At 40.1% G+C, this 25,825-nt stretch overlaps 1 protein-coding gene across 24 annotated transcripts in view; it reads left to right on the top strand.

The window, feature by feature from the left end:
- ATE1 (arginyltransferase 1) overlaps positions 1-25,825 on the top strand; it is a 185,641-nt gene that overhangs the window by 30,155 nt on the left and 129,661 nt on the right. For 2 of the 24 annotated variants that reach the window (XM_077947728.1, XM_077947726.1), the window contains one exon: positions 16-476. The exons of 21 other annotated variants lie outside the window; for them this stretch is intronic. In XM_077947728.1, coding sequence (XP_077803854.1) covers positions 16-72 — 57 coding nt within the window. In that variant the 3' untranslated portion in view covers positions 73-476. Of the gene's footprint in view, positions 1-15; positions 477-4,638; positions 5,039-25,825 lie in introns of those variants that run through there. One more of the 24 variants, XM_077947725.1, reaches the window with a different exon arrangement.

The raw sequence follows: 25,825 nt of genomic DNA, 5'->3' as shown, positions 1-25,825 counted from the left end.
TTTCTTACTTGTCAGGTGGAGCTGATGACCCTTTCAGTGTGTATTACTGAACTTCCACGAACACTCACATGAGTCATACATGTGAGCATTTTAAATCCTTAGAAAAAAGGATTGCAAATGCAGGATGTGTTCTCAGTGTCTTCTCTAGGAACCTGAATGTAGTGGTTTATATGGTCAGTCATCCACCCTAGGTTAACAGTCATTTACTGAATACCCATTGTGTGCCAGACTACGTGCCACAGAACAAAAGGAGGAGTCTCTGTCTTCAAGAAATTGATAATCAAATGGGAAAGACAGACCAATGAGCAAAAATATCTTAACAAGTGAATTAGAAAGAAATACCTACACCTAACCTACTGAACATCATAGCTTAGCCTCGCCTGCTTTAAACATGCTCAGAACACTTATAATGGCCTTTAGTTAAGCAGAATCATCTAACACAAAGCCTATTTTTAAATAAAATGTTGAATATCTCATGTGATTTATTTAATACTGTACTGAAAGTGAAAAACGGAATGGTTTTGCATCATTGTAAAGTTGAAAAAGCATAAGTCCGACCATTATAAGTTGGGGACCTTCTGTTAGATGTAATATGATTTAACAGGCATTTATTGAGGGCCTGTCTTTCCCAGGCTTGGGATATTGAAATGAATGAGATGGCATCATTGTCACAGTAGAACCATGATATGTTGGAAGACAGAGGCCGACAGATACAGAAGACTTAGAGTTTTGATTTTTTGACTGCTTTTGTTTTTTTAATGACACAATGTGTAAGCTAAAAAGAGAGGGTTAATAGGATGGGAGTTAATGCTGCATGTTCCCTGAGAAAGGGCTCACTTCCCAGATCCCCCAGAGTCTTCTGGTTAAAGTGTCATCTGCAGACCTGCAGCATCAGCAGCACCTGGAACACAGACTCGCAGTCCGGTTCATTCAGCATCTACGGTGTTTTTTTTTTTTTTTTTTTTTTTTTTTGAGATGGAGACTTGCTGTGTCGCTAGGCTCAAGTGCAGTGGCGCGATCTCTGTTCACTGCAACCTCCACCACCCAGGTTCAGGCGATTCTCCTGCCTCAGCCTCCCGAGTAGCTGGGACTACAGGCACGTGCCACCACGGCCGGCTAATTTTTATAGTTTTAGTAGAGATTGAGTTTCACCATATTGACTAGGTTGATCTCGATTTCTTGACTTTGTGATCTGCTGCCTTGGCCTCCCAGAGTGCTGGGATTACAGGCGTGAGCCACTGCGTCTGGCCAGAATCTACATCTTAAACTAAGTTTCCAAAGGATTTATACGCACATTTCAGTTTTGAGAAGCTGTGTCCTAGGTTCCCTATCGATCCATGCCACTGTAGGTGATAGCATTTGCGGATAGTAAGGATTCTATTCTGCTAGGCTTAAGAAGCTTCCTTTGGTATTCTCGGGGAGTCTTACTCCTTTCTGAACTTTCCTCCTTCCTACTGCTTTGGAGATGATGCCTTTGTACCTCTCTGCTTAGCAGGTAGGAATAGCTGGGATGAAATGTTTCTGTGGCCCAGTATGTTTATTCAAGACTTCCCTAGGGACTTCTCCTAGTAGGCTTCAGGCTTCTGGGAAGTCCCTTTATGTACACTTAGAGCAGCACTAAAGGCATTCATAGTCTGAATTGGGGTGGTAGACAGGTATGTAATTCCAGTGCCTTTAGAATTAGCCACTGGATTAGTAGGGACAGCCAGCTTAGTGTGAGACTGGAAGTTATAGAGGTTTTTCTGAGGGAAGTGACATCTGAGCCAAGTCTGGAAAGATGAGTAGGTGTTTGCCAGGACAAAAAGGGAGAAGCGTGTTCTGGGCACCAGGGCTAACAAATGCAGAGGTGTGGATGGTGAAATTATACGCCATTTTGAGGAACTACTATTAATACTTAGTTTAGTGTGGCCAAAACATAGAGTACATGTTAGGAGGTAATAAGGGATGAGGCTTTTTATTTTTTTTTTGAGACATTCTTGCTCTGTCTCCCAGGCTGGAGTGCAGTGGCGTGATCTTGGCAGCCTCAGCTCACTGAAACTTCTGCCTCCCGGGTTCAAGCAGTTCTTCTGCCTCAGACCCCTGAGTCTTTGGGATTACAGGTGTGCGCCACTACACCTATCTAATTTTTATATTTTTATTAGAGACAGGGTTTCATCATGTTGGCCAGGCTGGTCTTGAACTCCTGACCTCAGGTGATCCACCGACCTTGGCCTCCCAAAGTGCTGGGATTACAGGTGTGAGCCACTGTACCTGACCGAGGGATGAGGCTTTGGGAGGTTTAGGTAGGAGCCAGATGTTTAAAAAAATAATATTTTAGAAATAAACTGCCACATACCTACCATCAGTGTTCAGCTAGCCTTAACATGCTGCCATTCTTGTTTCATCTATCTCTCCATACTTTTTTGTTGTTATTTTGCTGTGCTATTTTATACCAAATCTCAGACATATTGTTTTATATGTAAGTCCTTAAGTGTGTATCTTAACTGACTAAAAATGTAGGAGGAGCAGATAACGTGCCTCCTAATGTAATCTAGTAAGAAGTATAAACCACCACCTATGGAATGTTCTTGCTAAAGAAATTGAATCTGGATCTATTCAAGCTTCTAGATTCTACTGACCAGTTCACAGAAAATATGAGGGGTAAAGGAATATGTTAAAATGACACTTGGGCACTTGTATAAGATCAATTACCTAGTTTCTTTAAATAAATTAATAAAGAAAAAGGGAACTCTATTCTTAGATTAAAAGTTATTAATATAGACATTAAAAAATATATAACACAGTACCATTATTACACCCAGCAAAATGTATATTATTTAATGCTTTGTACATGTTTGATTTGTTTTTTTCTTTTTTTTGGGTGGGGGAGACAGTCTTGCTCTGTCGCCCAGGCAGGAGTGCATGGCGCCATATTGGCTTACTGCAACTTCGCCTTCCAGGTTCAAGTGATTCTCATACCTTAGCCACCGGAGTAGCTGGGACTACAGGCATGTGCCACCATGCCTGACTAATTTTTGTATTTTTAGTGGCAATGGGATTTCGCCACATTGGCCAGACTGGTCTCAAATCCTGTAATCCTAAGGTGCTGGGATTACAGATGTGAGCCACTGCTCCTGGCTGATATACTATATTTTGTTTTCCACTCATCCATTGATGGACATTTTGTTTTTTGTTTTTTTTTTTTTTGAGCCGGAGTTTCTCTTTTGTCAACCAGGCTGGAGTGCGATGGCGTGATCTTGGCTCACTGCAACCTCCGTGTCTCAAGTAGCTGGGATTACAGGCGCCCACCACCATGCCCAGCTAATTTGTTTTTTTGTGTTTTTAGTAGAGATGGGGTTTCACCATGTTGGCCAGGCTGGTCTCAAACTCCTGACCTTAGGTGATCCGCCTCAGCCTCCCGAAGTGCTAGGATTACAGACGTAAGCCACTGTGCCCAGCCTTGGGTGGTTTTTATTGTTTGACTTTTTTTTTTTTTTTTTTTTTTGAGACGGAGTCTCGCTCTGTTGCCCAGGCTGGAGTGCAGTGGCCGGATCTCTGCTCACTGCAAGCTCCGCCTCCCAGGTTTACGCCATTCTCCTGCCTCAGCCTCCCGAGTAGCTGGGACTACAGGCGCCCGCCACCTCGCCCGGCTAGTTTGTTTGTATTTTTTAGTAGAGACGGGGTTTCACCGTGTTAGTCAGGATGGTCTCGATCTCCTGACCTCGTGATCCGCCCGCCTCGGCCTCCCAAAGTGCTGGGATTACAGGCTTGAGCCACCGCGCCCGGCCTATTGTTTGACTTTTATAGAAAATTCTGTTATGAACATTTCATGTTCCTATTTTTATGTGGATGTGTATTTTCTTGGGTGTATACCTACACGAGGAATTACTGGGTCATGTGGTAACAGTGTTTTCCGTTTGAGGAACCGCCAGACTTGTTTTTCAGAGAGCGAAATCATTTACCATTCTCACCAGAAGTGGATAAAGGCTCCACTTTCTCCCTCCATGTGCTCACCAGCACTTGTGTCTATTTTTTCTTAAAATTGATTGTTACTCATAGTGCGTGTAACGTGGTGTCTCATTATGGTTTTGATTTGCATTTCCCTTCCTGTGCTTTTTGGCCTTTTGCATTTCTTCTTTGGAGAATTGTGTATTCTAACCCTTTGCTCATTTTTTAATTGGGTTGTCTTTGTTACTGAGTTGTAGGAGTTCATTATATGTATTCTGGGTACAAGTCTCTTATGTATGTGATTAGACTCTTGCATTCTGTGAATTATCTATATTCCTAGGAACATTTCCTGGTGAAAATCTATTTTGTCTGCTCTTAGTAGAGCCACTCCATGTTGCGATTCCTGTTTGCATGATACATGTTTTTCCTCCTACCTTCAGTCTGTTTGTGTCTTTGAATCTAAAGTGTGCCTCTTTTAGACACCATGTAATTGACCTGGGTTTTTGTTTTCGGTTTTTTAAAGTCCAGAGGGAGAACAGTCTCCCTTTTCATTGAAGTGTTCAGTCAGTTCACATTTAATGTTTTGATTGAACTAGTTGAATTTATACCTTCCATTTTACTTCCATTTCCATTTCCCTGATACGTCTGTTTTTTTTTTTTCCCTCTGTTCCTTTTTTTTTTTTGAGATGGAGTTTTGCTCTTGTTGCCCAGGCTGGAGTGCAATGGCGTGATCTCGGCTCACCGCTACGTCCGCCTTCCGGGTTCAAGCGATTCTCCTGCCTCAGCCTCCGTAGTAACTTCTCCTGCCTCAGCCTCCCTAGTAACTGGGATTATAGGCATGTGCCACCACGTCCGGCTAATTTTGTATTTTTAGCAGAGACGAGTTTCTCCATATTAGTCAGGCTGGTCTCAAACTCAGGTGATCTGCCTGCCTTGGCCTCACAAAGTGCTGGAATTACAGGCATGAGCCACTGCGTCTGACCTTCCTCCGTTCTTTTACTGCTTTCTTTTGCATTAGATATTTTCTGGTGTACTAAATGAATATTTTCTAGTGTAACATTTTTATTCCTTGAGTGATTTTTTTCACTATGTATTTTTAAAATATCAGTGGCTACTCTAGTATTTAAGATAGAGATCTTAATTTACACAATTGACTTCAGATTTATACGAACTTAATTCCAGAGAGATGTAAAAAATGCTAGTTCTGTATCATTTTAGTCCCTCTTTCCCTTTTTTGTGCCATTATTGTTATACGTATTACATGTATCTGTTACAAATTCAATAATTATAGTTACAATTATTCCTTTATGTAATTGTGTCTTTTATAAGAAGAAAAGGAATAAAAACAAGTAGTTATTTATAATTTCTTACATTAACCAGTTTATTTACTATTTCTGGTTCTCATTTGTTCTATGGATTCAAATTACCTTCTAGTATAGTTGTGTTCCTGTCTACTTAATGAAGTTACTGTCAAATATATTACTTTTCTCTATGTTATTGTCCCAATAGTACAATTATCTACATATCGTTTTTACGATTTTTTTTTTTTTTTTTTTTTTTTGAGACGAAGTCTCGCTCTGTCTCCGAGGCTGGAGTGCAGTGGCGTGATCTTGGCTCACTGCCTCCTGGGTTTAAGTGATTCTCCTGCCTCAGCCTCCTGAGTAGCTGGGACTACACCTACCTGTGTGCCACCATGTCTGGCTAATTTTTTGTATTTTTAGTAGAGATGGGGTTACACTATGTTAGCCAGGATGGTCTTGATTTCCTGACATCGTGTTCTGTCCGCCTCGGCCTCCCAAAGTGCTGGGATTACAGGCATAAGCCACCACGCCCGGCCTACAATTGCTTTTTAAGTCAGTGAAGAGAAGAAAGGAGAGTATGCATTTATATATGAGAAGCCTCTGATGTCGCTCCCTAGAGGGCTCAGGCTGGGCCATATGCACAGTCATCCTGGATGTCAGTGGTCTTAGTAGTGTTCTTTTTGTCTCTCCCTGATCCTTTTAAAATGTTTACCACTGAGGCTGGGCCCGATGGCTCATGCCAGTAATCCCAGCACTTTAGGAGGCCAAGGCAGGTGGATCACCTGAGGTCAGGAGCTTGAGACCAGCCTGGCCAACATGGCGAAACCCTCTGGAGGGTCCTACTACTAAAAATACAAAAATTAGCTGGGCATGGTGGAGGGCGCCTATAATCCAGCTACTCAGAAGGCTGAGGCAGGAGAATTACTCTAACCCAGGAGGCAGAGGTTGTAGTGAGCCGAGATGGCACCATTGCACTCCGGCCTGGGCGAGGGCGACAAGAGGGAGACTCTGTCAAAAAAAAAAAAAAAAAAAGGTGTTTGTCACTGTTTGTGTCACACCCAGCTTTTAGTTTCCACTGATTGCTGACTGAGTGCTCTGTTGATTTCAGTGGTCTCCTGGGGCATGGTCTTCTAGGGCATGGTCTTCTAGGGCATAAATTGCTCCACAGTCTGCATTAATTAAGTTTGGGCCCATTTGCTCCGGCAGTTTTTGAGTCCAGTTTTTGAGGTTTGTTCTGACCCCAAGAGGGCTCTTCTTAGTTGCATCTTTTCCTGGTTCCCTTTACTTGTTAAGCTTGTTGCTTAAATGGAACTGCTGGCTGCCTCTGAATTGCTAACCACCAGAATCTGTTGTTTTCAGGTGTTCTTAGCTTTGAACTTCCCCATATCTCTTTTCCAAATAAAGAGCTCTGAGGAACCCCCTTTCACCAACAACTCCTCCCTTCTCCCCCAAATCTTTCTGCCACTCTTGTGTTCTCTTTGAATGACACCTCTGGTCCAGGTAAGATAATTAAATTTGGGGCTCATTAACAGGGATTAACCTGCCAGCTGCCCTAGCGATAGTTCTATATAAGGAGATGGTCACTGCTGCAGATGAGGTTCTTCACCTGCCGTGTTTTCATCCCACAAATTCTTCCTCCACTCGGCAAACCCTTGGCTTCCAGATAGAGAGTGCACTATCTGTGGGACTGACTGCTCTAATGCAGAAAGAGAAGTCAAAAAAGTTCTTTGAGAAGTTTGTGTTCTACTGACTTGCTTTAAGGGACTCTGTATAGTATCACACTGTGGTGTAGTTTGGTTAATATAAGAGGGGAAACTAATTATGTTCAAGAAAATACATGTTTTGCTTTTTTTGTTGGAAAACATTTAAAGTAAACAACAGTTAATATGCCTATTTGAAGATTTCAGGTAACCAACCACATCAGTGCATTAAGTCCATTTTGACTCTGTAAAATAATCATTTAAATACTTTGAAAAATAGGTTATTTTTTGAGAAATTTGATGAGAAGATAAATATAGATTGCCTGGCTATTCTAAGCAATTCTTTTTAGTAACATTAATACAGGCGCTATTAAAAAATAATTTTTAGGCAGCTAGAAAGGGTAAAAGTTCTCAGTGGAGTTTTCCTTTAATAAAAAGCAGCCGTAAACCATTTCTTCTCTAACAGAAAGCACTGAGGAGTCAGGCATAGATATGCAAACTAGGAGCTTTTATATGTAAATGCAGACAGCTGTACCTGGAAACCAGGTACATTCAGTATGGCCTCTCCTGCCCTCTTTTCCCTGTTGCCACCGTGTGCGGGCATCGTGATAACCTCCATGTAAAATCACATGTACGGGTATCATGGCCACCACCTGGTGGAGGCCACATTTGCATAATAAAAGACTAGGGTGGGAGGGTCAGTCTTCGAGGGCTATATAAATGGCATACCTGATCAACCCAATCCCCTGAGCCCCATGTAAATCAGTCACCACCTCCTCAAGCCTCATTACAAAACCGATTGCATTCTGCCACAAACTGGAGACCCTTTTTGGGCGACCCACTTTCTCATCTTCAGGAAACCTTTTTTCTCTCTCTTTGTCTGCTAAACTTTCTGCTCCTAAACCCACTCATCATGTGTGTCCGTGTCCTGAATTCTTTCTCAACCGTGACGGAGAACCAGGGTGTATACCTCAGACAATGGAGCCGTTTCAACATCTTTAGAAAAGTAGCGTATAATTGCAAATAGTGAAATAATACAGGACTTTGTCAATCCAGTACGTGTGTTTCCATGACTCTTTTCAATCATTCAGGTAGATACCAGATTTTCAGAAAATAATGTAATATAAATTGGAGTAATATGTGACCTGTCTCGTTTATAATACAATATAAAACTAACTTTCAAGAATCTTTATTTTTCAGGATACCAGTAATTCTATGTGATAGAAACATGAGATTTTAGCTGAAATTTTATTGATGTTATTCTGTAGAAAATACTGTTGTCTAATATGTGCCATTGGTTTCCTAGAATAACTAGAGTTGACCTGTCATCTCTTCTTTACTGTCTCAAAAACAGGCTAGTCATAAACCCAGTAATCTCATCACACTTCTGCATTCACTGACTAATTGTTTTCCAAATTTTATTATCAACACTATCAAACATAAAGGAAAATAGAAAGAATGGTTTACTGATTAGTATAATCAGTATAATTAGTATAATCAGTATAATTAGTATAATGACCTGTACACCCCTCACCTAGTTTCAACAGTTGTTAGTTTTCCTTTGCTTTATCTTTTTTTGTGTGTGAGTCATTTTAAATCCATTATATATCATGACATTTTACTTCTAAATTCTTTAGCATGCATCTTCGATAAATGAGATGTGCTTCTACAAGACACAGTATAATTATAACGCCTGAGAAACTTAATGATAATTTGTAAATATCATCTAGTATTTAGTGCTTATTTTACATTTTCCCATTTTAAAAGATTTAGTGTTTAATCAAAGTTTATTACATTTTGTGATATCATCTTAGATTCCTTTATTCTAGGACAGCTTCTTAATTTTTTTCTATAATATTGACTTCCTTAACTTTCTACTTTGAAACTTGGAGTTTTTGAACAGAAATTGAAAGAATATAATTAACACCCAGACTCCATTCACCAGTGTTCACAAGTTGTTAATAACTTTGTCAGGTTTGCTTTATCTTTCTCTCTTGAACCATTTGAAAGTAAGTTGTGCATGTTATGACATTTCGCCTGGATGTGCTCAGCATGCATCTCCTAAGAATAAGTATATTCTCTTATATAACCACAATATTTATTCTTTAAAACCTGTAGAAATTCTATAACATCACAGTCCACATTCAGATGCTCCAAGTGTACCAGAAATACCTTTAAATTTTTTTTTTTTTTTTTTTGAGAAACAAGGTCTTGCTTGGTCACCCAGGCTGGAGTACAGTAGCACAGTCATAGTTCACTGCAGCCTTAAACTTTTGGGCTGAAGTGATCCTTCTGCCTCAGCCTCCCTTCTGAGTAGCTAGGACTACAGGAGTGGACCACCATGCCAGGCTAATTTTTAATTTTCTTTTTTTTTTTGTAGGGGTAGAGTCTTGCTGTATTGCTCAGGCTGGTCTCGAACTCCTGGCCTCAAGCAATTTTTCTGCCTCAGCTTCTCAAAGTGTTGGGATTACAGGCATAAGCTATTGTGCCTGGCCCCAAACTAGAATATAGCTTTTATAGATGAATGAAAATAGGATCCAGTCATGGTTCACACATTTTACATGAACTGTATTGTGTTTATGGTATGTTTATGAGTATTATGTTTCTGTAATCTTTTTTGATTTTTTCATTTAATGACTTTGACATTTAACCCAATTATCTTTAGAATGTTCTGTATTCACATTTCGCTTGTTATCTAGTAATCAGATTCTGTCGCCTAGGCTGGAGTGCAGTGGCGTGATCTCAGCTCACTGCAAGCTCCGCCTCCTGAGTTCATGCCATTCTCCTGCCACAGCCTCCCGAGTAGGTGGGACTACAGGCACCTGCCACCACGCCCGGCTAATTTTTTTGTATTTTTTTTAGTAGAGACGGGATTTCACCGTGTTAGCCAGGATGGTCTCGATCTCCTGATCTCGTGATCCACCCACCTCAGCCTCCCAAAGTGCTGGGATTACAGGCGTGAGCCACCGTGCCCAGCCTAGTAATCAGATTCTTAAGGGTTTTTAAAAGCTTGCATGTTTTTAGGTGTAGGTGATGTGTACTTAAAAAAAAAGCTTTTTATTGAAATGTAATGCATATACAGAAAAGTATGCATAGGTGTTCAGACAGATGAAATTTCACAGATTAAACTCATGTGTAACTACCTCTTAGATTAAGAAATTGCTACTCAGCAGGCTAAAGCGGGAGAATAGCTTGAACCTGAGACGCGGAGGTTGCCATGAGCTGAGATGATGCCACTAAACTCCAGACTGGGTGACAGAATGATACTCTGTCCTCCAAAAAAAAAAAAAAAAAGAAAAGGAAATTGATTATTACTAACTCCTCAGAAGCCCCTGTTTGTTCTTTTCCATCATACCAGTATTCTCTTGACTTATAAAACTACAGATTAATTGTGCCCGTTTTATACTTAATGTAAGTAGAATCCCACTCTTTTGAGTGTGGTGGTGTTTGACCAACATTATGGTAGTGTGAGTCATCTGTATTATTTTACCTGTTGTAGTAGATTGTTCACTTTCATCGCTGTGTAGTGTTTTATGTATGACTAATCCAGAATTTATCCCTTTCTACTGTTGGTGGGAATTTTAGTAGTTCATGGTGTGAGGCTACTGTGAAAAGTGCTGCATAAGTGTATTCTTAGACATATCTTTTAGTAAACACATGGACACATTTCTATTTGATGTATGCCAAATAGAAATGCTGTGTCATAGAGTGTGCAGATGTTCAGCTTTTTCCCTATTGTCAGTTTCCTCTAGGGGTTGTGCCAGTCTTACTGTTTTACTGTATCATATCAAGCAGCATGTAATGTCGGTTGTCCTTCATTTGTGATGAGGGACATTTAAGTCTATTGTCACTTGGTTTGCTTAATCAGCTCTCTTTATTATTATTTTACTTATTTATTTATTTATTTTTTGAGACGGAGTCTTTGCTCTGTTACCCAGGCTGGAGTGCCGTGGCGCGATCTCGGCTCATTCCGAGATCAACAGTAACAAACTCTGCCTCCCAGGTTCACGCCATTCTCCTGTCTCAGCCTCCTGAGTAGCTGGGACTACAGGCGCCTGCCACCATGCCCGGCTAATTTTTTGTATTTTTAGCAGAGACGGGTTTCACTGTGTTAGCCAGGATGGTCTCGATCTCCTGACCTCATGATCCGCCCGCCTTGGCCTCCCAAAGTGCTGGGATTACAGGCGTGAGCCACGACGCCCAGCCTCTTTATTATTCTTATATTTTTCTCTTTGTAATTAGATCTTCTCATTTTAAGGGCATGTTGTACCCTTACTATGATAATATTTCTGAGGTAGGAGGAATAACCTCTTTCCCAATAACCTGTTATCCATTTGTTTTAGCATCCTTTGATGATCTTTGCCTGAGTAGTTATTATGGAGAGGTGGGAGAGGTAGCAAAATGGTGATTTGTCTAATTGTATTATTGGTTCTACACTTACTAGCTGAAATTTTGTTTCTCTGTAATGAAGAAATTTCTCTCTGTATTCACAGCTCCCTACCTCCCACCATCTTTTTTCCTTTGGATAGCATTGTAGGCTCATGGCCTTATATGAAGTGCTATAATCCATTGCCATCTATTTTATTTTCTTCTTCTTCTTTGTCTTCATCTTCGTCTTCTTCGTCGTCTTCTTTGTCTCCCCCGTCTCCTCCTCCCCCTCCTCCCCCTCCTCCCCCTCCACCGCCTCCTCCTCCTCCTCCTCCTCCTCCTCCTCCTCCTCCTTTGCCCAGGCTGGAGTGCAGGTGGCATGATCATAACTCACTGTAACTTCAAACTCCTGGACTCAAGCAGTCTTCTCACCTCAACCTCCTAGGTAGCTAGGACTACAGGTGCACGTCACCACACCCAGCTAATTTTTAAATATTTTTGTAGAGGGGGGTCTTGCTGTGTTGTCCAGGCTGGTCTCCTGGCCTCACATGATCCTCCTGCCTCAACCTGCTAAAATACTGGGATTATAGGTGTGAGCCATTGTGCCCAGCCTATAATGCTTTTTAAATTAGTTGAGGGAACTTCCTATGAGAGATGGAAATAGGAGGCGATATCTATTTCTGAGGGATGCTTATTTTGAGGATCGTTATCTATATATTCAGATGTATGTATATTCACTTGTTTAGACGATGAGTGTGGAAAGGAAAGGTGGTGATGAGTCCATTCTGACCCCATGGAGACTTGAAAGGAGACTGTGGAACCTGTGCCACTGTCTCACTCTGCCACCAGGTGGTGGTGTAGATCGAGAACCCTTTGCTCTTTCCTCCTGGCTCAGCTCTCTGTGTACTTTGTGTGTTCACAGCCCAAGAAGTTTGAATAAAGGCTTCTTTTTCTGTCATTTATTGTAATTTTCATTGAGGCATTAAAAGGATAATTACAAGTGATTCTTTGCTTGTTAAAGGATTTAAATATTTTCTGGACTTTAATCTTGAGAAGTTTTCATCTTCATTTTTTTCCCTCTTAATGGTTTACATTTTTGTATACGAAAGTAATAACTTATATTTAGAAAATTTTTCAGTGTGTTAGAGAATTGACATTCTCCAATTATGCAAAGACCAGACAATCATATATAGGCATACACAGTAAGTTCTCACTTAATGTCATTAATACTTTTTGGAAACTGTGGTCATAGGTGAAATGACATACAAGGAGACCAATGTTACCCTAGACCAACTGATGTAAACAGGAGTTAAGTTCCTACAGCATATTTCTGGTCACAAAACATCACCAGACTTCTAAATAAAAACCAAAGCCTTTCTAATATTAAACATTGAAATAAATGTGAGCTATACATACATTTAAGAAAGGTTAATAAACATAAGTAAGATAATTACCCAATGATTTCAGTTCAGGTGGCAGGGAGCTGCAGCCTATTCTGGAAGCTCAGGGCGCAGATTGGACACTCACCCTGAATAGGAGTCTGTTCCACCACAGGGCATATTCAGGCACACACCCACACTAACACTGGGACCAGGTAGACATGCCAGTGAACCTAATGTGCACACCTGTGAGATGTGGGAGGAAACTGGAAGACCCAGACCTAACCCACGCAGACGTGGGGGGAATTGCAAGCTCCATACAGACTGTAGCCCTGGCCAGGAGGCGGGGTTTTTTGTTTTTTTTTTTTTAATCATCAATGTATTTTTGTTTCTTGTTTTTTATTTTTTGTAGAAGCAGGATCTTGCTATGTTGCCCGAGCTGGTCTCAAACTCGTTGAAGTTATAACGAAATGATGTTGAGCAAAGCAGTGCCACCTGAGAACCTGCTGGTGCTATAGGTTGAGTATAGCTTATGTGAAAATCTGAAATCCAAAAATGCTCCAAGATTGGATACTTGTTGAGTGCCAACATGACAGTCAAAGGAAATGCCCATTGGAGCTTTTAGATTTCAGATTTTTGGATTAGGGATACTGAACCTGTATTTTATAAATATTTAACTCTAGCATATAATTAACAGAATTAGAATGAGAGTAAGATCCGAACATTTTGAAACGTTTTAATATTTATTTAATATTTATTTATTTATTTAGAGGCAGTCTTTACCTCTGTTGCCGAGGCTGAAGTTCAGTGGTGCAATCTTGGTTTGCTGCGACAACCACCTCCCAGGTTCAAGGGAATCTCATGCCTCAGCCTCCCAAGTAGCTGGGTCTCCACGCGCGTGACTCCATGCCCGGCTAATTTTTGTATTTTTAGTAGGGACAGGGTTTCACCATGTCGGCCAGTCTGGTCAGGAACTCTGGCCTCAGGTGATCCATCTGCCTGCCTTGGCCTTCCAAAATGCTGGGATTCCAGGTGTGAGCCCCTGCACCCGGCCACATTTTGAAATGCTTTAGGCAATTTTTTTTTTTTTTTTTTTTGAGACAGAATCTCACTCTTGTCACCCAGGCTGGAGTTCAGTGGTGTGATCTTGGCTCACTGCAAGCTCTGCCTCCTGCGTTCATGCCATTTTCCTGTCTCAGCCTCCCGAGTAGCTGGGATTACAGGTGCCCACCACCATGCCGGGCTAATTTTTTGTATTTTTTTGTAGAGACAGGGTTTCACCATTCTTGATCTGACCTCGTGATCTGCCTGCCTCAGCTTCCCAAAGTGCTGGGAGTACAGGCGTGAGCCACCGCACCTGGCCTCTTTTTTTTTTTTTTTTGAGACAGAGTCTCACTCTGTTGCCCAGGCTGGAATGTTGTGGCGCCATGTGGGCTCATGACAACCTCTGCCTCCCAGGTTCAAGCAATTCTCGTGCCTCAGTCTCCCGAGTAACTGGGATTACAGGCGTGCGCCACCACACCTGGCTGATATTGTATTTTTAGTAGAGGCAGGGTTTCACCATGTTGGCCAGGCTAGTCTTAAACTCCGGATCTCAGGTGATCCACCTGCCTCGGCCTCCCAAAGTGCTGGGATTACAGGCATGAGCCACCGTGCCTGGCCTGAAGCTTATTTTTTAAAGCCAGGCTAACTTACTTAATAAAGTAGAGAGCTTAGGCAATTATTTGTATAATTCGATCAAGGAAGCCAGTTTCTTTAAGCAGCTCCTAAGTCAGGGCACACTTGTGCATTGTAGTCTGTCCCAAAGTCTGTGACAAGACATTTGTTACTAATAGTAGTTAAATGACCAAAGCTTTTCAATCATTTACTATTGGAGAGAGACACTGTTACATCCCAAGCATGTTCCTTTTTGGGGAGATCCAAAGGGATGGAGTTAAAACTAGCACTGGAAATATTCATCTTTCTTTCCTTCTCTTTCTTCTCTCCCTTCCACTCCCCTCTTTTCCCTTCCTCCCTCCTTTTCATTGTTTGACACAGGCTCTTGCTCTGTCACCCAGGCTGGAGTGCGGTGTCGTCATAGCTCACTGCAGCCTTCAACTCCAGGGTACAAGCAGTCTCTCCTGCCTTGGTCCCCTGAGTAGCTGGCACTACAGGCATATGCCACCACACCTGGCCCTTTTTTTTTGAGAGGAGGCCTTGCCTTGCTATGTTGCCCAGCCTGGTCTTGAACTCCTGGCCTCAAATGATCCTCCCAAAGTGCTGAGATTACATGTATGAGCTACTGTGCCAAGCCAACATTTAACTCAAATTTCCTTTTGGTCAGTAACTTCCTAAAACTTGTCTCAGATCACAAAATCATACCATCATACAACATTGGAGATGAAAGGATTTTAGGATTATATAGATGAATGTCTCATATTTAAAGAATTAATTAATTTGCCTAAGGTAACATGAGTAGTTAGTGGCAGAGCAATGTCTGAAATTGCAATGCTTTGGGTTTTTTTTTTTGTTTGTTTGTTTTTGAGATGGGGTCTCACTCTGTCACTCAGACTGGAGTGCAGTGGTGCCCTGTTGGCTCACTGCAACCTTTGCCTCTCAGGCTCAAGCAATTCTGCCTCAGACTCCCCAGTAGCTGGGATTACAGGTGTTTGCCACTACTGCTGGCTATTTTTTTTTTTTTTGACACGGAGTCTCGCTCTGTCGCCCAGGCTGGAGTGCAGTGGCGCAATCTGGGCTCACTGCAAGCTCTGCCTCCGGGTTTGTACCATTCTTCTGCCTCAGCCTCCTGAGTAGCTGGGACTACAGGCACCCGCCACCACACCTGGCTAATTTTTTATATTTTTAGTAGAGATGAGGTTTCACCATTCACAGGATGGTCTTGATCTCCTGACCTTGTGATCCACCCGCCTTGGCCTCCCAAAGTGCTGGAATTACAGGCGTGAGCTACCTCACCTGGCCCCGCCCAGCTAATTTTTGTAGTTTTAGTAGAGATGGGGTTTCACCATGTTGGCCAGGCTGGTCTCCAACTCCTGACCTCAAGTGATCTACCCGCCTTGGCCTCCCAAAGTGCTGGGATTACAGTCGTGAACCACCGCACCCCAGTCTACAGTGCTTTTTATACTAGACATGATGTTGCCATTGGAAAAAGTTAAAGTGGGCCTCAGTTAAAATATGGAGTGACTGACATCAGTGAGTGAATTGTTCATTGTAAGCAAATTTTCCAGGCATTGGAAGCGTTTTTATTGCTGAGATATTATGTACTCTAATCATTTAAAATGACAATGTTCCCAGAACGTATTGTGTTCTTCCTCACCTTCTCAAACAGAATGCTGAGCAGGACTTGCCTGTTGATAATGGCTCTCGTATTTTCCTAGGAGTATTCTTCTGCTCTTGTTGTATTTCCGCGTGCCATGGGCCACTGCTTTTCTCTCTAAAGTTACTCTGTTGTCCCCTTTATCCTTTCTCTTTCTTGCTGACAATTCTTGTGTTAGTTTGTCTAGTATTAGCATTTCTTCCCTTTCTAATTTGTAATTTCTTAATATGTTCGTTAAAATATTGAGCACCTGCTATACGTCAAGTACTGTCGAGGCATTTGGTAACTCTTTAATCAGTGAGTAGATCAGATAAAGATCTCTTGCTCTCATGGAGCTTGCATTCTGGGGGTTTGGTTGGGGGAAAATGGTCAGAGATAGTTATTAAACAATAAGCATAATACATCAGTAAATTATATAGTAGGTTAGCAGGCGGTGTTATGGGAAAAATAGAGCAGGTATAAAGGAGGGTTGGAAGTATTGGTTATTGGCTTGGAAACTAGATCACCAAGTTTATTGTTAGTAAAGTTACAGTCAAGAGGAAAGTGGGAAGAGGAGCTTGTGGGACTCTTCTGTAAGTTGGGAATATAAACATTAGGAAGTGCCTTTTTTGAGTCCTCATTTTCACCTTTATTGTTTTTTTCTGGGTTTTGTCTTTGATTTGAATGTCCGAAGTTCTGGAGTAGCTTGATAATTGACCTCTGCTTAAGGTTTAGCTTTATATAACAATAATTATTACAATTAATTTGAACATACTTACAATGTTTTCTGAAATTTGAGGATTAAGCCCGTGAAATGGGACGTTAGCTGTCAAATGGAATGCTTGGCATGAAATGGATGCTGGTTCTTGATTAACCTTCTGCCTGAGAACAAATGTGCCCAGTGATAGACTGTTTGGATTGAACGGTGTGAAGGTGATATCAGTACTACCAAACAGTGCTTGCTATGTTCACAGTTCCATAATTTTGGGTCAGGATATTGTTGACATGAAGGCTGAGTAGCATCCAGGGTGAAAATGTGAACTCTGACTAGTCATTTCTGCCTTAACTCTTATCTCCTCTACTTACTACCTGTGTGGCTTTCAGCAAGTTCCCAATTGCTCAGCTCTCTTCACTTCAGGTTCCTCATTTGTAAACATGGGAAGGACCTACAACACAGTTTGTTGTGATAATTACATAAGGTTATACTTGTAAAGGTGCTTGGCCAAATGATCATCGACTGAACTTTTGTTACTAGGTCTGGATGATGTTATTAGGAACTATCAGAGATACTGAGGTCAAGGGCAAGTAAGTGATCCTTCTGGTTACCCAGTCAGCATTTGCACATGAAATTATATTTTTCTTGGTTGTTTTTTCTTTTTAATTCAAATATTTGTCTGAATTAAAAGGACATATATTTTAAATTTTAATATTAAAATCAGTCTAGTCAAAGAAAAAAGTAATATTCAAAACCACTCAGTTTGATTTATCAACATATAATTTTAATCTTTGAGAATTTTTAATATTTTAATTTATCCTTTTATACCACATAAAACCTGTAGGCCAGGCGTGGTGGCTCACGCCTATAATCCTAGCTCTTTGGGAGGCCGAGGTGGGCAGATTGCCTGAGCTCAGGAGTTGGAGACCATCCTGGGCAACGTGGTGAAACCCCGTCTCTACTAAAATACAAAAGAAATTAGCTGGGCGTGGCGACATGTGCCTGTTGTCCCAGCTACTCAGGAGGCTGAGGCAGGAGAATTGCTTGAACCTAGGAGGTGGAGGTTGCAGTGAGCCGAGATCGCTCCATTGCACTCCAGCCTGGGCGACAGAGTGAGACTCCTTGAAAAACAAAACAAAACAAAAAAACCTGTAAAGAATTTTTAATATGTTGATTCATCTATTATACCACATAAAACCTGTAAAAGATATCATTTGGGAAAAGATTTATTTATGATTTTCTTTCCTTTTTTTTTTTTTTTTTTAAGAGACAGGATCTCACTATGTTGCCCAGGCTGAAGTGCAGTTGGTTATTTGTAAGTGTTATGATCACTGTGCACTATATCCTTGAATCCCTGGGGTCAAGTGATTCTCCTGCCTCAGCTTCCCGAGTAGCTAGGACTACAGTCACGCTATGGTGCCTAGTTTCTATTAATATATGTGTATTTCTTAATTGCTTTACCTAGAACTGGAGACAAAAGAACTATAGGTGTCCTGTTTTTTTATTCTAGTGGTAGAGCTTCTTGTTCATACAGGAGCAGATCTCTTGTTTTGATAAATTAGCTATATTGGGGTACTGTAATCCATAGCATTACTTTGTGCTTGTTACACTGACGTATAAAAATACTATATGCAAGAGTCTGAAGAAATACACAATGCCCAGCAGAGTGTCTGGAATGGAGTAGAAGCCCAGTGAACATGTTTTGAATGAATGAGCAGCTGAGTTGACTACTTTTAAAAAACAGCTGGAGAGAGAATTCAGTTGTTGCCAAATTGAAAGCTACTTGGGAAGAAAATAGTGTTCTTGAAACTTGTGACATGAAGCAAAAAGGAAAATTCAAATGATGTCATAAGCTTTTGACAGTTGTTCTACTATAATAAGTAAAAGCTGCTTTTAATTTCCTGAGTGAGAGTGTTGAGCAATTTACGTACAACGAGTTAAGCACATTTTAGTGAGTGCAAAGCTCATGTGATAGGAACAACTTTGCTGTGAGTGCCATTTGTCTTTCGCTTTTGTATTTTAGGTCTGTTTTTCCCATTAAAACTGAAGAGCATCAAGTTTTATGACCTTCTGGTAATCACTTGACAAGTGAACAATAGTACCTTTTGATGGCTAGTCTAAACAAGGAAAGTTTGTATTTTCACTGTGGTCATTCATTTTATATGCCAAATAATTTTAGGTAACTGCCTGTATCATTAAAAAGCAGTTGATTTTCATCTAGTCAGTAGTAGTTAATTATAAAAGTAAAACATGTATTATATATGGTTATTTATCCAGAGTATAATTCTGCCTTAAGAATATGTAAAAATAGGGAATATATTTGTATAGGTCTCTAAATATTTTTTTATATATATTATATGTATATATGTTTGTTGGCTTTTATGTGACTTTTTTTCCAGAAATAGCTCAAAAATTTATAATGGCTTTCATATTACTTTTTCCTGGAGTGTGGAAGAATGCGATTCTTCTATTCAAGCAGTCATATAATCATTTAATTTGGGGCATGTTCCATTCACTGTGCTAGATACTAGGGATGCATAGATGAATAAGACATGTTTAGTTCTTGCACATTTTAGCCAACAAATAAAATCTAAAATAATAAGTGTCTTGTCTTTTCTTTTTTTTGAGGCAGGGTCTCCCTGTATTGCCCAGGTTGGAGTGCAGTGGCGCGATCTTGGCTCACTGCAAACTCCGCCTCCTGGGTTCACGCGATTCTCTGCCTCAGCCTCCCCAGCAGCTGGGACTACAGGTGCCCGCCACAACGCCCAGCTAATTTTTTTGTATTTTTGGTAGAGACGGGGTTTCACCGTGTTAACCAGGATGGTCTCGATCTCCTGACCTTGTGATCCGCCCGCCTCGGCCTCCCAAAGTGCTGGGATTACAGGCGTGAGCCACCGCGCCCAGCCTATATGTGTCTTTTCATAGCATTGCATTGATGTTAAAATGTTAAAAATTATTAGAAATACATGTACCTGACAAGATGTGGGCATATTCAAACTTGCTTTAAATCAATTGGTCTGGTAGGTTATGCAAGCAGTACGTGTAACCATTATCAATATGTTTATGTTAATATAGTCATTCTTAATAATCAAATAGCTAATACCATATTCCATTTTTATTACTTTGACCAGATGGCATTAAAAACAAATATTGTCTTTATTGTGGTTTCCTGCTAATTTTGATTTCTTGGTTTTGTGGTATTTTCTGTTTATCCCTAATTTATGTTATTTGGATTTTTGGAAGACACCCAATTTTTGAAGGTTAAATTGAATGATTTTGCCTAGCTTAGTGTAGTTTCAGTGATACCTGGTTTTGTTCTCCATATTTCTTGGTATGTATTCCTTGCTCCTTACAAATGGTATGTGCTGGAAGTTTTTCTGCAGGAAGCTAGTGCTTGGAGGACATGGATGTTCCCAAGAAGGTCTAACAAGAAGGGGACAGGTTTTTACTTCAGCATTACTGGGTCTTCCTTATGGTGACTGCTTCTCTCTGTTTATAGAGTCTCTCCATGACCAGATGACTTAATTCTATAGCGTATCCAGAGGCTGTGAAGAGACATGGGAGAAAGAAACGATTATGAATATTCATTTACTCATTGATGAATTACTCCCATTCACAAATGAATGGATGCATTTATTCATTGAATTCACGAGTAATTGAATGCACGTAGACATTTAAGTAGCAAATATTTGAGTCTCTACTTTGTGCCAGGCATTGTTTTGGACTGAAGATGTAGCATAGGGAACAAGATAAAGTTCTTGCCCTCAGGGAGACTATGTGCTAGAGAGGAAGATAAATAATAAGTATGCAATATAGTGCCAGAGTAATGTGTGCTAGATATGTGAAGGGATAGAGTGAGGGACAGTGTGGTGGAAGATGAGAATAGATAAGGATATCAGGAAGAGGCTCAGGTAAGGGAAGCTCTTCGACAGACACCTCTATAGAGAGCATGCACTTTGTGCATGGCTGAGGGAAGTACATTTTAGGTAGATGGGAGAGTACCTGATGTTTTCAAAAAACATCTGGGACCCTGACGAGGCAGGAACACAAGTCATGGTGGCATCTGTCTTCTTGATGATTTCTGTTGCTTGTGAAAATTTTTTTAAAAAAATCCCTACCTATGCTTTTTGCCGTTTGTTAGCTGAATTTTTCAGTATCGTAAAATTGTGTATTTTGTTGTAGACTTAATCTTTTCTTGTTACCTAAACAACTATTTGTCACCTTATTTTAGTGTTATTTTAGTTAAGCTGAGACTCTTCTTGTTGGTATCTCTGGATTTTATTGCTTTCTTGTTGAGTTCTGATTAATGGTATTGTTAAGTCCTTGGTATAATGAAGGGGAACCATAGATTGGAAAAGGTTTTGAGGTTCTGATGGTAATGTAACAGTTTTGGAGCTCAGTATGTAAAAGAGGTGGACTAGATAATTGCTAAGATACATCTTAGCTGTCAAATTGTGTGCTTTCACTGATTTTAGGAAAAATCCCCAGGTGGAACTATACAGTTTTTTCTTCTTTTTATATTCTTTTTTAAAATTAATTTTTAAGTTTATAGTGTAGTAAAGTGCATAAATCTTAGGTGTATAGCTTGTTGATTTTTTTTTTTTTTTTTTTTTTTTTTTTTTTTTTTGAGGCACAGTCTCGCTCTGTCGCCCAGGCTGGAGCACAGTGGCGCGATCTCAGCTCACTGCAACCTCTGCCTCCTGAGTTCAGGCAGTTCTCGTACTTAAGCCTCCCAGGAAGCTGGGATTCCAGGCGTGTACTACCATGCCCGGCTAATTTTTGTATTTTTAGTGGAGACAGGATTTTGCCGTGTTGACCAGGCTGGTCTCGAACTCCTGGCCTCAAGCAGTCTGCCTGCCTTGGCCTCCCAAAGTGCTGGGATTACAGGTATGAGCCAACGCGCCTGGCCAAATTTTACTTATGTATATGCTCTTATAGTCACTGCTCAGATTAAGAGAGAACATTTTCAGCATGCTGGAAGGCTCCCTCATGGCCCTTCCCAGCCAGTATTTTCCTACCCAGAGGTTAACTACCCTTCTATCACTGTAGATTAATTCTGCCTGTCCTTTAGCTTCATATAAATTTATCATACAGCATACACTATGCTGTCTTACTTAACATTCTGTGTGAAATCCATGTGGCATATAGCAGCAGTTTTCTTTCAGTGCTATGTAGTATTGCATTGTGTGGATACAGCACTATTTATTAATCTGTTATTGCTGGGCATATGTGTTGTTGACAGCTTTTGCCTGTTATGAATAAAGTTGCTGTGAACATTCTTGTACGTATCTTCTGATGGACATAACACTAATTTGTCTTAGATATATACCTGGGAGTTACACTGCTCAGCCATAGGGTAAACATCTTCAGCATTTATAGAAATGTGGCCAGTTTTCCAGAGTGCTTGTACCATATAAACATGCTCGTTGTCCCACATCCTCATCAGTATACGGTGTTGTCTAATGCTTTAGTTTTAGCCTTTCTGGTGGGTGGATGGTAGTGTTTGTATTGGGGTTTTAATTTGCTATTTGCTGATGTCTAAATAGGGAACTTTTTATGTATTTATTGGCCATTTGAATATGTTCCGTTTTGTTAAGTCTTTAAGAGTTTGCCCCCCTACCTTTTTAAAGTTAGGTTCTTGTGTTTTTTCCTTATTGACTGAGAGAGTTCTCTATATTCTCTGATATGAGTCTTTTGAGATCGATCGATCGATCTATCTATCTATCTATCTATCTATCTATCTATCTATCTATCTATTTTTTCTAAATATCTTTTCCCAACCTGGAAATAACTATACTCCATACCTAGGAAAATATTATTTTGGAAGAATCTAATATTGAAAACCTTTGAGTTTTGGTACATTTCTAAACACTCAGCTTGCAGATCAAGAATGTCAGCAAGTGATTTAAAGATTGCTCTTGTATAAAATTTCGGCCTCAGTGTTTACTTTCAAAAACCAGAAGGCGTTTTTTCTCTTAAACATACTTGTAAAATTATTTCCATACTTCTTATGAGATGTTTTAGTATTTGGTGCTGGTATTTATTTAATGCAATTAACACACAGGCCTTAGATCATTAGGGTCCTATGGCAAATTATCTTCCTGTTAGAGGAGCAAAGGATTCTGAAATCAGCACAGAATGCCACCAGCACCGGAGTCTTTCTTTGGTGGGTGTTCTGTTTGATGACTTTGCCAAGAACCTGTTCTTCTTTGTGTTTTTATATGAACTCTGTTATGGTGATTTTGTTTGCTGCTGATAATGTTGAAAAGCAACACAGTTTTTAAAGATTCCGTTCTTTTTGACTATAGCTCTTTAAGATATAGAATTGTTATACTGTTATCTGGATTTTATAGATTCATATTGCAAACTTAACAGTTTAATTTTAGAAACAAACTAGGCTTGAAGGTAGTAAATAAATGATATTTTAACAAGTTTATATGGATATCATTGATGTTAATAAGTATAGAGCCACCATTTCTACTATTTATAAAATATATGATGATTATTATAGTGGATATAAGAGGTAGATATTAGTGAATAACCTGACTACAACCCAAATCCCTGTTGCTGTTAGAAATTAGGGAGAAATCTGCAAAAAATAGTAAAAGGATATTTATTGAAGTAGCTCATTAATTAGGATGTGTTTTAGCAAACTTTGAAATCAACATTTAGAGCAAAACATTTATAACTAGCTCTGTATATTAGTGTTTTATGGGCTTTTATGATTCTGGGCAGATACTAGAATTTTCAAGAGGCATTTTATTATAGTACGTCTGTGGCATTGCTTTGAGCATTTGCCCATAATATCACCAGGAATATTATTGGGTAGGGACCAGAACTCTTAAACGGGGGAAAAAGAGGGTGAATAATTCATTGATAGTATTGGATTTTCTGCCATTTTTGAGAGCGCCACACTGAGTGTTTTCAGTGAGCAATTCTAGTAAGTACAGATTGAGGAAAACAAGTTAGAGCTGGTAGGGACCAGTGTTGCCTAAAATGAGCTTTGTGGAAAATGGATTCTGTGGAATGTTAATAGATATTATACGAAATTAAAAACAAAAATCTCTAGGCATGTAACTTTGGGAAGCACTTGACTGAAGCTGAAGTAGAAGAGTTTTTTGTTTTATAAATACAGGAATGTGCAGAGCCTTTAATATATCAGTGTAGCCTCCAATTCACTAAAGTAAGGAGGAAGGGGAGGTGAGGCCGCTATATAGTAAGAGCATTTCCTAAACTTACGTGGCCATGGAATTGTTTTTTAGAGAGTGTCTTAGGAGCCTGCCATGCCACAGGATACCATCTGGGGAAGGTGGGTTGGCTGAAATCCTTTTACACATCAAAAACCAAGGCCCCGTAATCCCAGCACTTTGGGAGGCTGAGGTGGGCGGATCACCTGAGGTCAGGAGTTCGTGATCAGCCTGGTCAACATGGTGAAACCCCGTCTCTACTAAAAATAAAAAAATTAGCCGGGCATGGTGGCAGGCGCCTGTGATCCCAGCTACGCAGGAGGCTGAGGCAGGAGAATCGCTTGAACCTGAGAGGTGGAGGTTGCAGCGAGCCGAGGTCATGCCATTGCACTCCAGCCCGGGGGACAAGAATGAGACTTCATCTCAAAAACAGCAACAACAAAAAACAAACCCCAGCCCCAAGGCCTAAATAACTCAAGTGGGTAGACCTAGTAAGATTCTAATCCTCGGGCAAAAAGGGAGATGTAAAGACAAAGGTTTAACTATGTTAGAGTGTAAATAATATTTTTGTTGTCTTTTTTTTTTTGAGATGGAGTCTCGCTCTGTCACCCACGCTGGAGTGCAGTGGCTCGATCTTGACTCACTGCAAGCTTCACCTCCTGGGTTCACTCCATTCTCCTGCCTAGCCTCCCGAGTAGCTGGGACTACAAGCACCCACCACCACGCCTGGCTAATTTTGTGTATTTTTTAGTAGAGATGGGGTTTCACTGTTTTAGCCAAGGTGGTCTTCATCTCCTGACCTCATGCCGCCCGCCTTGGCCTCCCGAAGTGCTGAGATTACAGGCGTGAGCCACCGTGCCTGGCCTTGTCATCTTTTAAGATGTTTTGAAGCTTAATGTCTAAGGTGCCAAGTGTAATCAGAAGACGTAGCACAAACAGCCCTTTCAGGTACATTGCTTACAATTGGGACAGAGAATAGCTATAAAAAATGAATTTAGGGAATTACCTGAATCTGCCCTTTTTACTCCCCACTAATAGGTTAAATAAGATCTTCTCAAACCTTAGTTTCTACTCCTTGTTAAATACAGATTTAATTCTCATTCTTTCGATGACTTTTTAAATAGGCGCTAGCTGTGTCTTTTGGCTGCTTTGAAGGTTTTATTTGTCTGCAATGAAATGTGAAACAAAACTTTTTTCTTTTGTGTAGTCAAATTAATTTCTTAGCGTTGTAGATTTATCAGAGACATTCTTGATATAAAACCTAGTTTTGCACTGCCTTAGAACTACCGGTTATTTATAGTGTAAATATGTGCCAGAAATTGAACAGGGATGGGAAGGGAGTCTAAAATGTTATTTACGTTGACATAATTTAGAGTCATAACTGAGTTAAGGCTTCCAAATTCCTGATAGAAGAATTTAGTATTTTACATTGAGGTGTAATTTAGATTGATAATTGCAAACTTTTTAAATAAAGATTTTATTAGATTATAACTTAAAATAATCAGCCCTGTCCCCTGATAAATTATAGGACAGTAGGTGGAAGTAGAGTACAATAACTGAAAGGCCCAGGAAATACAACCGGAAGTGTATATTGTTAGTGTGAGGAAATTTTGGATAATTGATATGACTAGTTACAAGATTTGGAATTTTACTTTGGCAAATAGAGACACACCTCACTGATGTTCCTTGGGTTAGGAAAAAAAATGTGATTTATCTTTGTAAAATTTGCCTTTTGGCGTTGAGTGTCTCCTTTTTCTTTAAAAGATAGGAATTTAACCACGGTTACTTATTAAACAGATAAGGCATTTCAGGAACAAAGTGTCTTGAATTATCTGTTGAATAGTTTATATTACAAAGAGAAAATAATTACTATTTTTCTGGGACCTTTTTTTTTTTTTTTAACTCACCAAAAAGGAAGTCATTACATCCAAATTGCTAGGATCTTTTGACAAAATT

The sequence above is a fragment of the Macaca mulatta genome, chromosome 9, assembly GCF_049350105.2.
Source record: "Macaca mulatta isolate MMU2019108-1 chromosome 9, T2T-MMU8v2.0, whole genome shotgun sequence".
In the NCBI taxonomy this organism is placed as follows: domain Eukaryota; kingdom Metazoa; phylum Chordata; class Mammalia; order Primates; family Cercopithecidae; genus Macaca; species Macaca mulatta.
Note: the sequence above shows the minus strand (reverse complement) of the source record. Positions and strands in the feature narration are given on the sequence as shown.